General features: G+C 42.0%; 1 protein-coding gene across 11 annotated transcripts in view; it reads left to right on the forward strand.

Moving 5' to 3' along the window:
• Synrg (synergin gamma) overlaps positions 1-16,379 on the forward strand; it is an 89,735-nt gene that overhangs the window by 40,293 nt on the left and 33,063 nt on the right. For all 11 annotated transcript variants that reach the window (XM_040749353.1, XM_040749357.1, XM_040749362.1 and 8 more), the window contains one exon: positions 11,135-12,067. In XM_040749353.1, the coding sequence (XP_040605287.1) occupies positions 11,135-12,067 (933 nt within the window). The remainder of the gene's footprint in view (positions 1-11,134; positions 12,068-16,379) is intronic.

Consider the following 16,379-nt stretch of genomic DNA (forward strand, 5'->3'; position numbering starts at 1 on the left):
ATTCTAGAATAACATTATTCAAGACAGCTCTGGGGCTGGGGAGATGGCTCAGTGGATAAGGACACTTGCTGCCCAGCCTGACAACCTGATTCCTGTAGTTGGAATTTTTTCTCTGTCTCACCCGGTCCCACTGGACCAGTTTCTCTCCTGCCCGCCAGGTCCCCACACCTGCTTATGAAATAGCACTCTGAGGCTTAATATCAATTACAATTGTTTGGGCAATGGCTCAGACATTAAATTACAGTTACAATATTTAGTCTATTTGCATTTGGCAAATTTTTTAAAAATACTCTATCATCTATCCTATCTTTGTGAGTCTAAAGTTTTATATCTAACTTATCTTTTATCATAACTAAGGAAAACTTTAACTATCTGTCTTCAACTCCATTAAAGACCCCAGAAGGTTGTAATATTACCAAAGTAAACAAGAAGTACATTGCAAGCAGTTTCCAAAATTCTAGAAATGACAGAGACAGCTGGCTGCCTGGACAGTCACCCAAAGTTCCTCTGTGATATTGGGACATCCATTTTTAGCCTGCAGACCTAGAGTATCTGGCAGACTTCTTAGTGAAGCAGGAAATTTGAAGATCTGTTCTACCTTATACTGACAAAGTTGATCAGTTGCTTTCTTCTGTGTTCTGCAAAATGTCTGGCAGTTTCCTTTGTGAAGCAGGAACTCTGAAGGACCATCCTGTCTTAGCTTGGCAAGTTTAGCAGTCACTCTCCTGTGGGTCCTGTATGCCCAGTTCATACAACATACTGTCAAGCAGTTCAGGCAAGAGACGTTTCTTGACCAAGTGGCTAGCCACACTGAAAGCAAACTCCATAATGAGTTCTTCATTGCCCATCTTCCTCTCTGAAGTAATTGGTGTTGCCAGGAGCAGTTGTGTCTCACTGTTGAGAAAAGTCTAAGTTCTTAAAACGTTTTAAATGCCATATTCTGCAGGTGTTTGAAGTGTTGAAGATTATCTATCGATCTGAACTATATCTCTGTATAGCTAGAAAACCTAGCATTACTGTAAGTTTGACTATTATAGATGACTATCTATTAATGTGTATTTCTTAGTTATATATTATATTTTTAAATTAACAGCATAAACATAATACCTTAAACAAGAGTAGAAATATATACAGTTTAACAAAATCGATCTTAAATTTGTATCAATAAACCAAAAATCCATACTAATGTAAATTATTCATTTCTATATCATATCCCCCACTTTTTTTTTTAGAGATTGACTGTGACCATCAACTATATATAATCAACCCCTCTTAGATGAAAACAAACCTTTATAAATCATATTTTGGAAATTTGGACATAGTTCTCTAGGCTGATTGGAGGTGCTGTTAATCTTATGGAGGTCCTGAGAAAATTCAGAATTATGGTTAGATTTTGGCTGTAGTAGTCTGTGAGGCTGCAGTCATCTCAGGCAGTTGTCTTGAAGCTGTTCCAGGTGATCTTGTTCAATCAAACCATATTAGCCTGGAAGGAGTCCATAGCTTTTTATCTTCTGTGAAACAAAAACAGAGCCTCTTTTAAAGTAACATGTCCATAGGCTAACATATGGGTTTAGCTTAGCAATCCCCACAATGAAATGTCACTCTATAGTTATCTCATTAACAGCCAAAAAATTTAAAGAAAACACAGTAATATATATAATCCAGACTCTGCATGCACTTTCCATCTTTACATTTCTTGTTGTAATTTTTTATTACTCTATTTCTCCTCTAAGGACCTCAGTTTATTATCCTTAAATTGTCTTTAAGCTTTCTCAGATCTTATGTGGAGCCCTGAGAGCCTCACTTTGGGCGCCACATGTAGTTGGAATTTTCTCTCTGTCTCACCCGGTCTCATTGGACCAGATCATTATCATTAAGCCGGAGCCTCGTGGCAATATTTCCTTGTGTTTCATCTAAGCCTATAAGATGTGAAAGCTCTTTCTTCCTCCATACTTGTGTTAGACACTAGGCATTCAAATGTGATCTCAGAGGAATCCTGACTTCATTTTGTCTAAGGTCAGTTTCTAGGGGAGCCTGGTTTAATGTCAGGGTTTTTGTGTGATATGGTGTTAATGACCATGATATAAATGTTACTTTAAAATTTTTTATTTTATGTATATAAGTGTTTTTACCTGCATGTATGTCTATGTACCACATGGGAACCTAGTGCCCACAGAGCCCAGACGAGGGCATTGGATTTCCAGGAACTGGAATTACAGACAGTTATAAGGGGCCATGTGAGTACTGGGAACTAAACCCAGGTCCTCTGAAAGAATAGTCAGCACACTTAACTGCTTAAGGGGCCATTTCTCCAGTCCTGTAAACATTATTCTTATTAGAGACAAGAGGGAAAAGGTAGTGGTGCTCAAAATGTAAGCAGTGCCTTAATCTTGCTTTCTCAACCTGAACCAAGGCCCAGTTATTGCCATTTTGGTTTGCTTGTTTTCATTTCTCTCTACTTCACTCAGTTTAAAACCTTCTGAGCTACTAACTTTGATCAATTATGTTGAATGTTTTAGTCTCCTAAATTTTTTTTTTTTTTTTGGTTTTTACGAGACAGGGTTTCTCTGTATTGTTTTGGAGGCTGTCAGTCCAGCCCGGCCTCGAACTCACAGAGATCCACCTGCCTCTGCCTCCCGAGTGCTGGGATTAAAGGCGTGCGCCACCACCGCCCAGCTAGTCTCCTAAATTTTTTTTAAAATTTCCTTGGCCTGAGCCATATGTGGTACAGACCTTTCCTCCAAGCACTTGGAAAGTGGAGGCAGGAAGATGAGGAACACAAGTTCATCCTTGGATACATAGCAAATTTGAGCCAAAAATTAGGAGCAGTGGGGGTTCTTAATGTCAAGCCTTAGGGCCTCTGCAGGACCACAGTATAGAGTAGAGTTTCTCCCATTGCTGAGTCACAGGCTAAGCCACAAGTTCCACCTAAATTCTGAAAATGTTCTACATAAAGAAAGGACACTTGGCCGGCATTGTTAGCTCACGCTTTAATCCCAGCACTTGGGAGGCAGAGGCAGATGGATCTCTGTGAGTTCGAGATCAGCCTGGTCTACAGAGAGAGTTCCAGGAGAGGCTCCAAAACAATACAGAGAAACCCTCTCTTGAAAAACAAAATAAAACAAACAAACCAAAAAAAAGAAAGAAAGAAAGAAAGAAAGAAAGAAAGAAAGAAAGAAAGAAAGAAAGAAAGAAAGAGAAGAAAGGACACTTCTTATTCGGGCTTTAGCCAAATATACTCACTTGAATTTCTCAGGGACTAAAACGTTAAAAGGAGGAGCTTGCAAGAATCTACAAGTGAACCAAAAAACTGCCAGTGGGAAAGCAGATCCACTCCTACTTAGCCTTTGTTGAAATATGCTTTGTTTTTGAAGTTATAAACCCCCATTTTCATTTCCTTTTAACCCTTTCACCCAGTTTACATTTCTGGTGGAAAAATATACAGTTCATCATCAGTAAGTTTAGTTTGTTGTGTGATTTGTGTTTAAAAATCAAAGTCTGTCAATTTCACAGATATTTCAAAGCAGTACATCAAAGGTTTATTTAGGACATGATCTGGACATCATAGCTCACACTTGTAATTATTGCCTCCATGAGACTGAGGCAGGACAATTGCCGTGAATTAAAGGTCAGCCTGGGCTACCATGTGAGACTCTGCCTCAAAAAAACAAAATGACCAAAAATTTTACTACCAATTACCTTTTCATTTATAGGAATAACACAATTGTCATAGATGTGTCTCTAAAATCCTAGGATAATTTTCAACTTTGTATTTCCTGTCAATTTGTGAAATTGACCTTTTTTATGTTATGACTTTTAATGTTTATGTCTTGAAAACAATAATTATAGGAAACTTGAAGGCTGCTCCTTTTTCTCAGATTTCTTTAATACTGTGGATGGATTGGTATTGATGTAAATAGATTCCGTATCAGACTAAGAATAAAAATCACATTGTTTCAAATGCTTTTCCATCTGGAAAATCAAAGTGCATCTCATGCATCAGACACAATAGGTTTAAAGCCTGTCTTCCTTGGGGTCAATTCTAGGAACTGATTTTAAGGGTTTGACTCTAAGTACATTTTTATGGATCATATACATCTGTTTCATCTTTTAGGAAACATATTTTTTTTTGAGACAGGGTTTCTTTGTGTTGCTTTGAAGCCTGTCCTGTCACTTGCTCTGTAGACGAGGCTGACCTTGAACTCACAGAGATCCATCTGTCTCTGCCTCCCCAGTGCTGGAAGTTTTTTTTAATGGGTGAGAAGCTGGACATGGTAGTGCATGCCTATACTACCAGCACTCAGGAAGTAAAGACAGGAGACTGCTACAAGTTCAAGGCTGGCTTGATCTACCTAGTAAATTCTAGGCCAGCCCAAACTGCAAAGGTTTTTTTTTTTTTTTTTTTTAAAGGGGGTTAGGGAGTAGTAAAGAAATTTAGGGTTTTTTTTTTAATCTCTAGAAGTGAAAAATAGATGATGTTGGTTGGTATAGCAATATTCATGTGTCACGTCTGCTGCGTGGCCTGTGTCCGAGAACGTGCGGAGGGTGTCGGGGATTGACAACACAGAGACTCGTTCAACGATATAAAGAGAACTTTAAACAGGCTCCAAAAAGGTTCAAGAAAAACTTCCTAAGAAAAGCTCCCACCAGAGAAGCTTCTGCTCTCTCCTCTCCCCTGGCTGGTTCTGCTCTGACACCAGAGGTGGATGTGTGTGGGTTTTTGAAGGTGCGGTTAGTCTTTGGACAAGGTCGAGGTCAGGGCGGTTTCTGTGGGAAGGCCTTTCCCAGGAACTTATTGTATCATTTTTAGTAAACATGTTTTTACTAAACATTGTCTTACAGCTGCCTACTCCCAGGCAGAAGGGGAAGTGGCCAGGAACTTATTGTATCGTTTTTAGTAAACATGTTTTTACTAAACATTGTCTTACAGCTGCCTACTCCCAGGCAGAAGGGGAAGTGGGTCTCTGCTCAAGGTCTGGTGTTCCCACAATTCACCCCTTTTTATTTTCAAATGAGGCACTCCTGGCTTAGGTCAAGTAGGGTCACCCTCCCTTTCCCGTCTTTGGGGGACCTTGAACCCCTGTTTTAGGTGGGAGGGGTCTTCCCCACAGGTTGCCCGTCATCGGAGATACCCCAACCTTAAATCATCTGTAACCAACCTTCATGGCTATTGGGATTGCTATGGGCTAAGCTAAGCAATACTTGGTTACGGATCTCTTGTCTCTGGAACAAGGCACGTTTGAGCTCGGCATAAAGCCAGAATGCCTACTGCCACTGCCACCATTTCCAGGACCCCCATCGACATAGCGCGTCTCCATCACCATACCCATCACCAGATCTGGGCCATAACATTCTACCAGCCTTCATCTGTTACAAGGGTAACCAGCATGTGATTTACATTTACAATTTGATAAAGTTTCCAATCGTTTCAAGATCTGCTCAGGAAAGCATTTAGAAAGTGCACTTGCACAGATACATTGGGCACAATCATTGATGTTACACATGTAGCATTATGAAAAATATGAACAATAGTTGTCGCATTAGGACAAGTTGCATTTCTCCAGAAAAATACACTGGCCTAGTCGTGATTCCAGAAATAGGAACCATCAAGTCTGATATTTCAAGTGACCATGTCCTGTTCAAATACTGAAAAGAGGCTTTTGCCATTCATCATAGTCCATACCAATGTCCAAATGCTTTAAATGGGTCCTTTTTTCTCTGTTGGCTTCACGATGAAAACTCATGGGTCCGGAAGGTTGATGCAGTAGGTCTGTTGAGAAACTGGAAATCTCGAACCGACTGTTTTCTTTCTTTCTTGGGCTCTAGATTCGATGACATCAAGGGTCAGGAACACTGATTTAGGAGATCTCACTCAAACTGGCTTAGGTAGGCTCCCATGGTCTCAGGTCCAGTTTTTCTCTGCTCCATGCATCTCACTAAATGGTCTGACAGCTGCCGAAGCTTTATTCTTTTCCTGCAAGAAAACACAAACATGCCCTCGACCCCAAATTAGGGTCTTCTCCACTGTCTAGTGTATGGCTGTCTCCATTTGACCTGAGCAATGGTTGCTCAAGTTCCATCATGCCAGAATCTGTCTGAAGCTCACTGGCATTCACATTATAAAATTTTTAAATGAGGAGTGTATTATTTGATGAGTCATGTGGGGACTGGGGGCATTATTCCCCCTTTTTTATTTTCTAAAAAATTTTTTCTTTTTGAACTGTTGAAGCTGGACCATAACAGTAGAAGGATTTGTCTACCCTCCTTGGTTAACTATCTAGGTAAATTGGGATTACTACTTAGATTATTTGTAGATGCCCATTAAAAAGGACATATCCTTTGGATATTTCCCAAAAACTTCTGAAAATCACTCAAAGATTGTAAACTATACTGTGTCCAAATAAGTTTTGAAAATTATTTGAAGTCTGTGAGCAGTCTTTCCCAATCTAACCTGTAGAGCTCTCACTAGCTGACAAGGCCTCATTTGCATCTTAAATTTTTCTGTTAAAACATTAACAGACTGGCTGGATGTTCCTTTTGGCTATATTTAAAGCAATCTAGGTAGCTTCTTAACTATTTTTGAAGGGATTTAAGTATCCTTTTAATCATATAAGCAGTTCACACTCACGCATTCACAATCACATTTCATACATACCGGTGTGGCCACACCATACATTCAGAACATACATGCATCTTTCAGTCATCCTTTTTCCCTAGGTCATGATTAGTCTGTTGCAATGAAGCTTCCTTAATTGAAATCTATGTAAAAGAACAACTCCAGCCAATCCTTGAACTAAAAAGGTTAAAAAGTCCTATATGTTTTTATCATTCCTCCATTTGAGCTACAGTCATGGGGTACAGCCGTACCTACTCCTTGTAACTCTGTAGATGCAAGGTAGAGAGGCCAGGCTTTTGGCCAAAAGTTTTTAGAGATGACTCACAAAATAGAACTTAAATGTAAACAAAATTTTCCATTCCATATACCTTTGTCTTTTTCTTTTTCTTTACTTAATACCAGTACCTCTTTACTGTTACCAAATTTTTTTTGAGTCAGGGTTTCTCTGTATTGTTTGAGGCTGTCAGTCCAGCCTGGCCTCGAACTCACAGAGATCTGCCTGCCTCTGCCTCCCAAGTGCTGAGATTAAAGGTGTGTGCCGCCAACGCCCGGTCTCTCTATTTAACACTATGTTGTTTTTTTTTCTCTCACTCCTACTTATATTTTTAAACACACTGTAAACCTTCAGAGGTTTTTCTTCATCCGAGTCTGACTTTACTGTAAATCTTTATGTTTTTCTGACCACGTGTCTTATCTGTTAAAACCGTGGCTGTTTATACTGCAGTTTTTCTAAGATGGCGGGCATAAGCGTGGCTCCAGACTATCTCCTCAGTCTATGCTGACATCCAGCAAAAGCTGCTGGCTTGGAGACATGGTCACTGCCACTGCCAGATGCAGGGGTCATATACAAGTTGGTTTTGGGGCCCTGGGGTGGGGCCCTCTTCCAGTTTCCCTGATTATTATTAGTAGGAAGGAAATTTCCCTCCCAGTCAGTTTTAGAGTAGCAGTTATTGGCCCAATGATATCCCCTTCGACAACGGGGGCATAAACCAGGTCTCTTGAGACCCGTAGTACTATTTTGAGGGCACTCTCTACGGAAGTGTCCCTCCCTGCCGCAGCTGAAACATGTTTTTCTCCTTCCCAGAGTAGGTCTTTCTTTCCCCACTTGGGGCCGAATAGCAGCAGCTAACACTTGGCCCTGGATGAAGTTCCCATCAATGTCCCTACAGATCCGGATATAGTCATTTAGACTTTTATTGCGATAGGGGCGAAGGGCTTCCTTACAATACTTATTTGCGTTTTCAAATGCCATCTGCTTGATGACTGGCATCGCAGGCCCAATGCCCCCAAATATTCTTTCTGCTACCTGACTGAGACGGTCTACGAAGTCTTGAAAAGGTTCGGAAGGTCCTTGAAGGATTTTGGACAGATGATCCCCTCCTTCCTTGGAAGGCAATGCTTTCCAAGCCCCTTGGGCCGCTGCTGCCACTTGGGCATAGACTGCGATGTCATATTGCATTTGTTGCTGAATGGTGGCGTATTGACCACTCCCGGTAAGCATCTCCACATTTCTCTGGGGCTGTCCAGCCTGTGCATTCCTTTGGGCTGTCTGGCTGCATCTTTCCTGAAACTCACCTCTCCAAATCAAATAATCTCCCCCCGACAGAGCTGCTCTGCAAAGCTGCTGCCAATCGCCAGGTGTCAAATTAAGAGACGCAAAAGATTCCATTAAGGAAAGTGTAAAGGGAGCCTGTGCTCCATAATTTAAAGTTGCCTCTTTCAGTTGTTTTATATCTTTGAAACTTAAAGGGTCATGGCGCCGAATGACCTGTCGAGAATTGTTCGGATCTGGAACTTCCATTACTGGGGCCACCACCGGGCAGCATTGGACCCCTCCTCTGGGTCTTCCCTCCAGGTCTGAGAAGGACTGGGTTATCTCATAGGAGGAGTCCCTTTTTTCAGAGTATGGGGAAGGGTTTCTCTCCCTGTCCTGTCTTTCCTTAATTAGAATCTTTTTAGTTCTTTTTTAAGGGCTGCGATCTCAGCAAGTAACCGTTCCTTTTCAGACTGTGACGAGTCTGAGTCTGAGCTACTTCCATTTTCTAGGTCTGATAGAGAAGGATATAACCGATTCTGACCGGAGTCCTTCTTTTTGGGTCGCGCCCGGAGATGTCTACCCGTTTTTTTGTTGTTACTAAGAGACTCCTCCTCATCCTCACTAACAATGGAGCCTCTAGTTTCAATCACGGTCTCTTCATCATCACTCTCTGCCCCTGAACTCAAGGAGGCTTGAGTCTCAGTCTCTTGTAACTCTAAAAAAGCCTCTTTTGTGTCCTGAACTACCTGGTGGTGACGAACCTTATCTGTCAAAAGTGCTCCCCTCACTAATCTCCATAAGGAGAATGTCGTAGGGGGCAAGGACTCAGATCCCTCTTTTCGTAAAAGTCTATGAAGATCACGGCGAACCTCCTCCCAATCTGGAATATTTAAGCTTCCCCCAGTAATGAACCATGGACTGGCTCGTTTGATCGATTTTAGAAAGCCTTCTAGGGTTTTAGACTTGACTGCAGTCCCATGTTCTTTAAGTAACTTTTTTAGTTGATACTGTAATGATTCTAGCTTCCCGGAACTATTCCCCATAGTTTCTTAACCCCGTCCACTTACCTCGCTTTCACGATCTCGGTGGAACCTCCAATTGTCACGTCTGCTGCGTGGCCTGTGTCCGAGAACGTGCGGAGGGTGTCGGGGATTGACAACACAGAGACTCGTTCAACGATATAAAGAGAACTTTAAACAGGCTCCAAAAAGGTTCAAGAAAAACTTCCTAAGAAAAGCTCCCACCAGAGAAGCTTCTGCTCTCTCCTCTCCCCTGGCTGGTTCTGCTCTGACACCAGAGGTGGATGTGTGTGGGTTTTTGAAGGTGCGGTTAGTCTTTGGACAAGGTCGAGGTCAGGGCGGTTTCTGTGGGAAGGCCTTTCCCAGGAACTTATTGTATCATTTTTAGTAAACATGTTTTTACTAAACATTGTCTTACAGCTGCCTACTCCCAGGCAGAAGGGGAAGTGGCCAGGAACTTATTGTATCGTTTTTAGTAAACATGTTTTTACTAAACATTGTCTTACAGCTGCCTACTCCCAGGCAGAAGGGGAAGTGGGTCTCTGCTCAAGGTCTGGTGTTCCCACATTCATGTTTGGCATATTCTGGATTTCATTAAATGACTTATCCTGGTGGGTTTCATTGTAGACCTTCAGACAGTGTAAGAAATCTGAGGTCATCTGCATCCTGATATTGTAATTGTGAGTGATAAGACTGGATACTAATGAAGGATGGAAACCTTAGTAAAAATTGTGATTCACCTGGTCTACAGAGCAAGTTCTAGGACAACACAGAGAAACCCTGTCTCAAAACACAACAAAAACAAAGAATCATGGCTCCAGAATTTAAATAATCAGTTCTCAGGGGCTGGAAAAAGTGGGTCAAAGAATACAATGTCTGCCACAGAAGCCCAGTTCAGTTCTCAGATTCCATAGGAAGAAGAAGGGGATACTCAGTGCCCCAGAGCTGTCCTCTGACCTCCGCATGTACACATCGTACCCACACATCTAACAACAGTAATCGTGGGTTTTACATCTTTATAGTGCTCTTGTCTAGGGCACTTAACTTGCTTTCCAAATAAGTAGTTATTTTTTTAAAGATTTTTGTCAAAATTTTTCAAATTAAACCAAGCAGTGGTGGTGCATGCCAGCACTTGGGAGGCAGAGGCAGGTGGATCTCTGTGAGTTCAAGGCCAGCCTGGTCTACAGAGTGAGGTACAGGACAGCCAGGGCTATTACTCAGAGAAACCCAGTCTCAAGAAACCAAAAAAATGTTCTTCAAATAATATGTCCATGTACTTGAGCAAGACCTCATTGTATACTGTCTGATAATTGTATTCTTGTGTGTATGCTCAGCATTGAAACTCAGTTATGGTTGTATTGTGTATGAGCTTTACCACTGAGCGCTGAGCTACAATGCTAGCCTCTAGTAATTGGATCATTTTGTTTTTGATGGCAGTTAAGTCATTGGTTGTTTGGTTAGTTGGTTGGTATGTTTGAATCCTGGTCTTGTTATGTCGCCCAGGTTGTCTTCAACTGTGATCCTTTTGCCTCAGCTTCCCAAGTTCTGGGAAGGTGCGTGCCACAACACCCAGCTTCTAAATCTTTTGAAAATGATTAGTTTTCAGTGTTGTTATTCTGAAACTCAGAGGCAGACCTTTTCTCAATACTTCACCATTACTTTTGATTTTGTTTAAAACTATATGACATGTATCATCTTTAAGGGGCTGCTATTACAGTGTGCTTCTCCAGAGCCTCCAGCTTCTCTTTCAGTTTTTACCAGAGGAGGGGAGAGTCCTAGGCAGTGCTTTCCTGTTTCCGTATCACTGGCTTTAATGAAGAAACAAGTTGTCTGTAGAGTGTGGACTATGGTTACTGTCAAGCCAGGGGAGAAACCTACAGAATTACTCTTCAGTTCAGTGCACCACGTTCTCTATGGCCTTCAACTCTGTGGCTGTGCTTCACTGCACTTTTTTTCTTTCAGGAGAGAGCTTTGCCGAGTTCAGATCCACAGGAACAGATGACGGCTTCACCGACTTCAAGACTGCCGATAGTGTGTCACCCCTCGAGCCACCATCAAAAGACACTTTTCCGGCAGCCTTTCCCTCCGGAGCTGCACAACAGAAACAGGCACAAGTGAAAACCCCTCTGAACTTAGCAGACCTAGATATGTTCTCCTCAGTAAACTGCAGTGGTGAGAAACCAGTACCCTTTCCAGCTGCATTTAGCACGTCAAAGTCAGCTTCCACGAAGCCTCCACCGGCCGGCTCTGCGGCCCCCTCGGCAGCACTGGTATCCACTAAAACTTCTAGTTTGGTAGATGATTTTGGAGAGTTCAACCTCTTCGGGGAATACTCGAATCCTACCTCTGTTGGGGAGCAGGACGACTTTGCAGATTTCATGGCTTTTGGCAACAGCTCTATTTCATCTGAGCCAAAAGCAGATGACAAATATGATGTCCTCAGAGAGGAAGTGAGTCCCAGCCCCTTGGCCAGCAGCACAGTGGAGAGTGTACAGAATCCACCTGCTGCATCTTCCAAGTATGATGTCTTCAAACAGCTCTCCCTAGAGGGAGCTGGACTGGCCATTGAGGAGTTCAAAGAGAACACTCCTTCCGCAAAGAGTGACGATGACTTTGCTGACTTCCACTCCAGTAAATTTTCATCCACAAGCTCCGACAAATCCCTGGGAGACAAAGCGGTGGCTTTCAGACATGCCAAGGAAGACTCTGCCTCGGTGAAGTCTTTAGATCTCCCCTCCATCGGTGGCAGCAGCGTTGGCAAGGAGGACTCTGAAGATGCGCTTTCTGTTCAGTTTGACATGAAACTGGCTGATGTGGGAGGAGATCTTAAGCATGTCATGTCTGATAGCTCTTTGGATTTGCCAACAGTTAGTGGCCAGCATCCTCCTGCCGCAGGTGAGGAATTGGTGAGATTGCTTTGGTGATGGTGGTGTAGCTTTTAAAGATGATTCTGTGGGTACTGTTGACTGACAGACTGAGGATATCTAGTAATTAGTTAGCCTCCTGTTGTCTGTCTGCTCCAAGCAGTGTTAAACATGATATTATGGAAACCTTAATCTGTGGGTACTCTGGCTGCTCCCAAGCTTAGACTGGAAATGCCGAAATATTTTTATTTTTGAAACCCGAAACTGACTTGGTGTCAGAGGCCCATACAAACTCACTGCTCAGTGAACCCCACTTAGCCAGGAATTTTATCATAACTTTCGCAGTGTCCACAGTGTTTCTTCATCCCTGTGAGCAGGGCCAGTGCTCCTGCTCTCCTTTTGTCTTCTGTTGAGTATATTTAGAGTTGTTAAGACAGTATTTATGTGGTTGGTTTACAGAAACTGACTTCCTAGATCAAGAGAGTGAAAAACTCTCCCCACTTGGAATGCAGTTTGCCAGCTTCCTTGAGTAGAGGGAAATAGGTCACTTAGGGATGCTCGGCGTGTCAGGACCTAGCGGGGAGCAGGCCTATTTTCAGTGTTGCTGTTGCAGTGTTACTGCAAGGATTAAATTGTGATAACCCTGTAGATGCTAGGGTAGGGTAACTACTAACTTCTGATCAGATGTGTGAAACCTTTCACTAGGGAGCCCTCTTTAAACCTTGTGTGGATTTGCGTGTAGCAGTTTATTCTCTGGTTCAACTTCCTGTCACAAGAACTAGATTCCCAAGTGTCCTAGTTTTTATTTTGTTTTTTAATATGTATATAGAAAGATAAACCTATTTTGTGGCCTTTAATATTGAGAACTCTCTCGGCATTACTGTATTATTCTAGAAAATGTAGTGTGCACGTGCAGGGTTTGTTTCTTTACCTGAGAGGGACAGGTAAGACACTTGCAAGTTTACAGGCTCAGCAGACATTGTGAAGTGCTGTAGGATCCACAGATTTCAAACTGGCAAATAGTGTCCGTCCTTTGCTACTGAAAGGGTTTCTTAGCTGAGTTTTGAATGGGAAGCAACGTTAGCAAAGATGCGCGTGTTTCGTCTGCTGCAGGCCAAGGGGTTCCCCCGGGTGCAGCAGGCTGTTAGCGCTCCTCTGCCCTTTGCTATTATTTCCTCATTTTTTCTGTTTTTCCCTTTGCTGCTGTTTGTTTGATTGGTGATTTTATTCTTCTTTTTTTTTGTATGAGCTGAGTGAGCCACAACACTTGGTCATAAGGGCCATTGTTTTTTAAAAAACAGTATTTGATTTTATTTAAAAAAAAACAATTTCACAACATGTATACTAGCCTTTTGGACTCTGAAGTTATTAATTAGAGGCTATTTTTCTGAAAATGAATCTATATTCTTTCACAGTGCCAAACCACATATCTTTGTGAAATGAGTTAATCCAGGTTTGGGATGTCTTTTTCCTGCCCTTTATTCGGTAAGGGGAGGTTGGCCTTTGACTGAGCTCATTCCAATGGACCTGTTAAATAATCTGTGCCCATGCTCTCTCTGTATGTTTGGAACATTCCCGGAATGGAACCTGTCATGTTCAAGCCAGCTCTCGTCAGAGGAGGAGGCCTGACAAGCAGATTGTTTCCTCCTGTGGCTCTGTAAACCTCTGGTGGGAAAGGAGCAGTAACCCTTCAGAGCGGTTGTTAAGAGGGTTGATGGCTGACCAAGGAGTTATGCCTATGTGTCGTTGAGAAAGATTGCTGCATAAGTAAATATATTACAGAGGAAGAGTGGCAGGCAGGCATCGCTTCAATGCACTGTGACTTTATTTTACCCTTCCACTCACCGTGGAGTCTCTTGCTCTCTTCTTCTGAGGGTTAAAAGAATATCCTGGAGAAATAAGAATTGGGCTGATGGAGCAAAAAGAACTTGCATGATTACTGTATTGTTTATGGACCATGGTCCTGTTTGGAAGCCCTAACTTAACTCTGAAGGGGATACTGTCTCTAGCCCATGCTGTTAACTCTTTGTATGGAAGGTAGATAATACTAATAATATTGCCTGGTTTCTCTCTGCACATCGTCACATTTACCTTTTAGCCCTACCTTGCTGCGTATAATCTCAATGAGGCTGCTTTCCCACCCCCTAAATTTACTCTTTCTGGCACAGCATCGTCTTGATGTTCAGTCCTTAAGATCCTTTGTTTCTCTGGCAGCAAGAGCTTACTTTGATTTGTGACTTTCTTAAAGAGTTAGCAAGACCTCTGTGGCTACCTACCTGTGAAGTAGCTCTTTTTGACATGGAAAAATCTTTGTATTTTAATCAGCACCTTATTATTTTGGGGGCTGCTTTTCTGATGTCTTTTTTCAACATAGACACTTGTGTGTGAATGTGCCCTTTGGAACTTGCTTTATCCTCTTTCTCTGCAAACACTGGCCTGCATGCTTACTCTGATGGCTCCTTCCCAGCTATTCTGTACCATTCTCTTGCAATCTGTAAGTCCTGTGTTAATAAACAATTCTTTGGCATATTTTGAAAGTGTGGGGATGTGTGTAATTTATGTTTTTCAGAATCAGACCAAAGAAATACCTGGCTGGTATAAAATTGAAGTCATGTCCCTTGAGACTGTGTTTTCTTTTTTTCCTCCTAAGAAAGCAGGGGTGTGGTTTAGTCCTTGCCCCTTGTAAGACCATTGACAAGAGTCCTTAATATAGCCTCGAACTGAAGTGTAGCTTGAGCTCAGTTAGTAGCATGCTTGCCAGCATCTGCAGAGGACTTATTAAACCTCAGCACCAAATAAATCAATATATGTAGAAATATATTAAGCACAGTCCTTAGCAATGTAAAGCTAAAGCTCAGCCAGGTGTGAGACACACACCACTGATCTTGGCACTTATGAAACTGAGACAAGATTGTGAGTTCAAGGCCAGCCTGAGTATACCATTGTGTCTCACTAGACAAAGTAAAAGAAAAAAACAAAACCAAAACATGAAAGAGTGGAAGGAGATAACGTGTACACTCTGACCTGGACACTCACACATGGCACACTTGTGCTCACACATAGACACACTATACACACAATAGTAATAAATGTTAAAAACTAAAACAACCCACAAAACAAAAGAACTAAGCTTTAAACCATTTTCATTTCTCAGAAAGCAGTTTCTGGCCTGACTCAGTGGTAGACTGTTTACAAGGCACTGGATTTGATGCCAGCATTGCAATACATCAGTCAGCAAATTAATTAATAAAAACCTCAAAGACCAGTGAAAGTGAGCAATGAGGAGCCAGACTTGGAAACCATTTGCTCTACTTTAGAATAGGATAACAGTGAGGAACCTTGACAATCTACTTATTTTTCAAGTCCCAGACCCAAGCTACCTAAAGATTTTGGAGAAAAGAATCTTTTCAATATTTTCACTTTTACACATGATTTGAAGTTTTTGTTCATTTTTAGAATTTGTGGAAGAAAGGATATTAAACTCCTGAAAATGGGAATTTTGAGTAGGATTCCAGAGATCATTTTCATATGCCACCAGAGAAAGAAAAAAGCTGTGTGTTGGGGTTGAAGTACACTCAAAGAAAAGCCAGGCCCTCCACTCGAGATGTATAATGTGTTGGAAGTTGAGAGGTTACTGTTAAAACCTTGTACAAGATGCTCTGCATTTTAGCTGTGTGTGCCGCTACCAAACGTGGAAGAAAAACCTCCAGCTAGTGATGCCAGCAGCTGCACTCTCCATTGTGAGACCGACCTCATGGAGCTGTGGCTTCCTTTGTCCGTAGATTCTGTAGAGCCAGAGCAGCCTACTGGGATTGCTTTAACTCCCTTGTGAGTGGAAGTGACTGTCCCTGTGTGTGACTGTCATTCATTGAGCAACTCATTGTGTCTAGGTAGCGTATTATTTTTAGGTAGGTAATTTTAATAGCACAATCCAACATCCCTTGGATTCTGTGCTATAGGTTCAAACAAATAGCACTGTGGTGTTTATCCTGATGCCAGGTAAGGTACGGTTGGTTAACACTTATTTCTGTTTGTGCCTGAGACATCCCACAAATGTGCTGGTGTTCTGCAATCACTGCATTGTTCCTGTTAGAATCCACGCTGATCACCAGAGGGAACTGGTGAGAACAGAGAACATTGGCAATGCCATACAAGCTGTGCCAGCTTCTAAAATAATTGAATGAATTGGATTGTTATTATTATTATTATTATTATTGTTATTTGTGTTGTTGTTGTTTGAGAAAGGGTTCCTCTCTGTGGCCCTGGCTACCCTTGCACTCACTCTATAGATCAGGCTGACCTTGAACTCAAGAGATCCACCTGCCCCTACCTCCTGGGTGCTG

The sequence above is a fragment of the Mesocricetus auratus genome, unplaced genomic scaffold, assembly GCF_017639785.1.
Source record: "Mesocricetus auratus isolate SY011 unplaced genomic scaffold, BCM_Maur_2.0 Super-Scaffold_100007, whole genome shotgun sequence".
Taxonomy (NCBI): domain Eukaryota; kingdom Metazoa; phylum Chordata; class Mammalia; order Rodentia; family Cricetidae; genus Mesocricetus; species Mesocricetus auratus.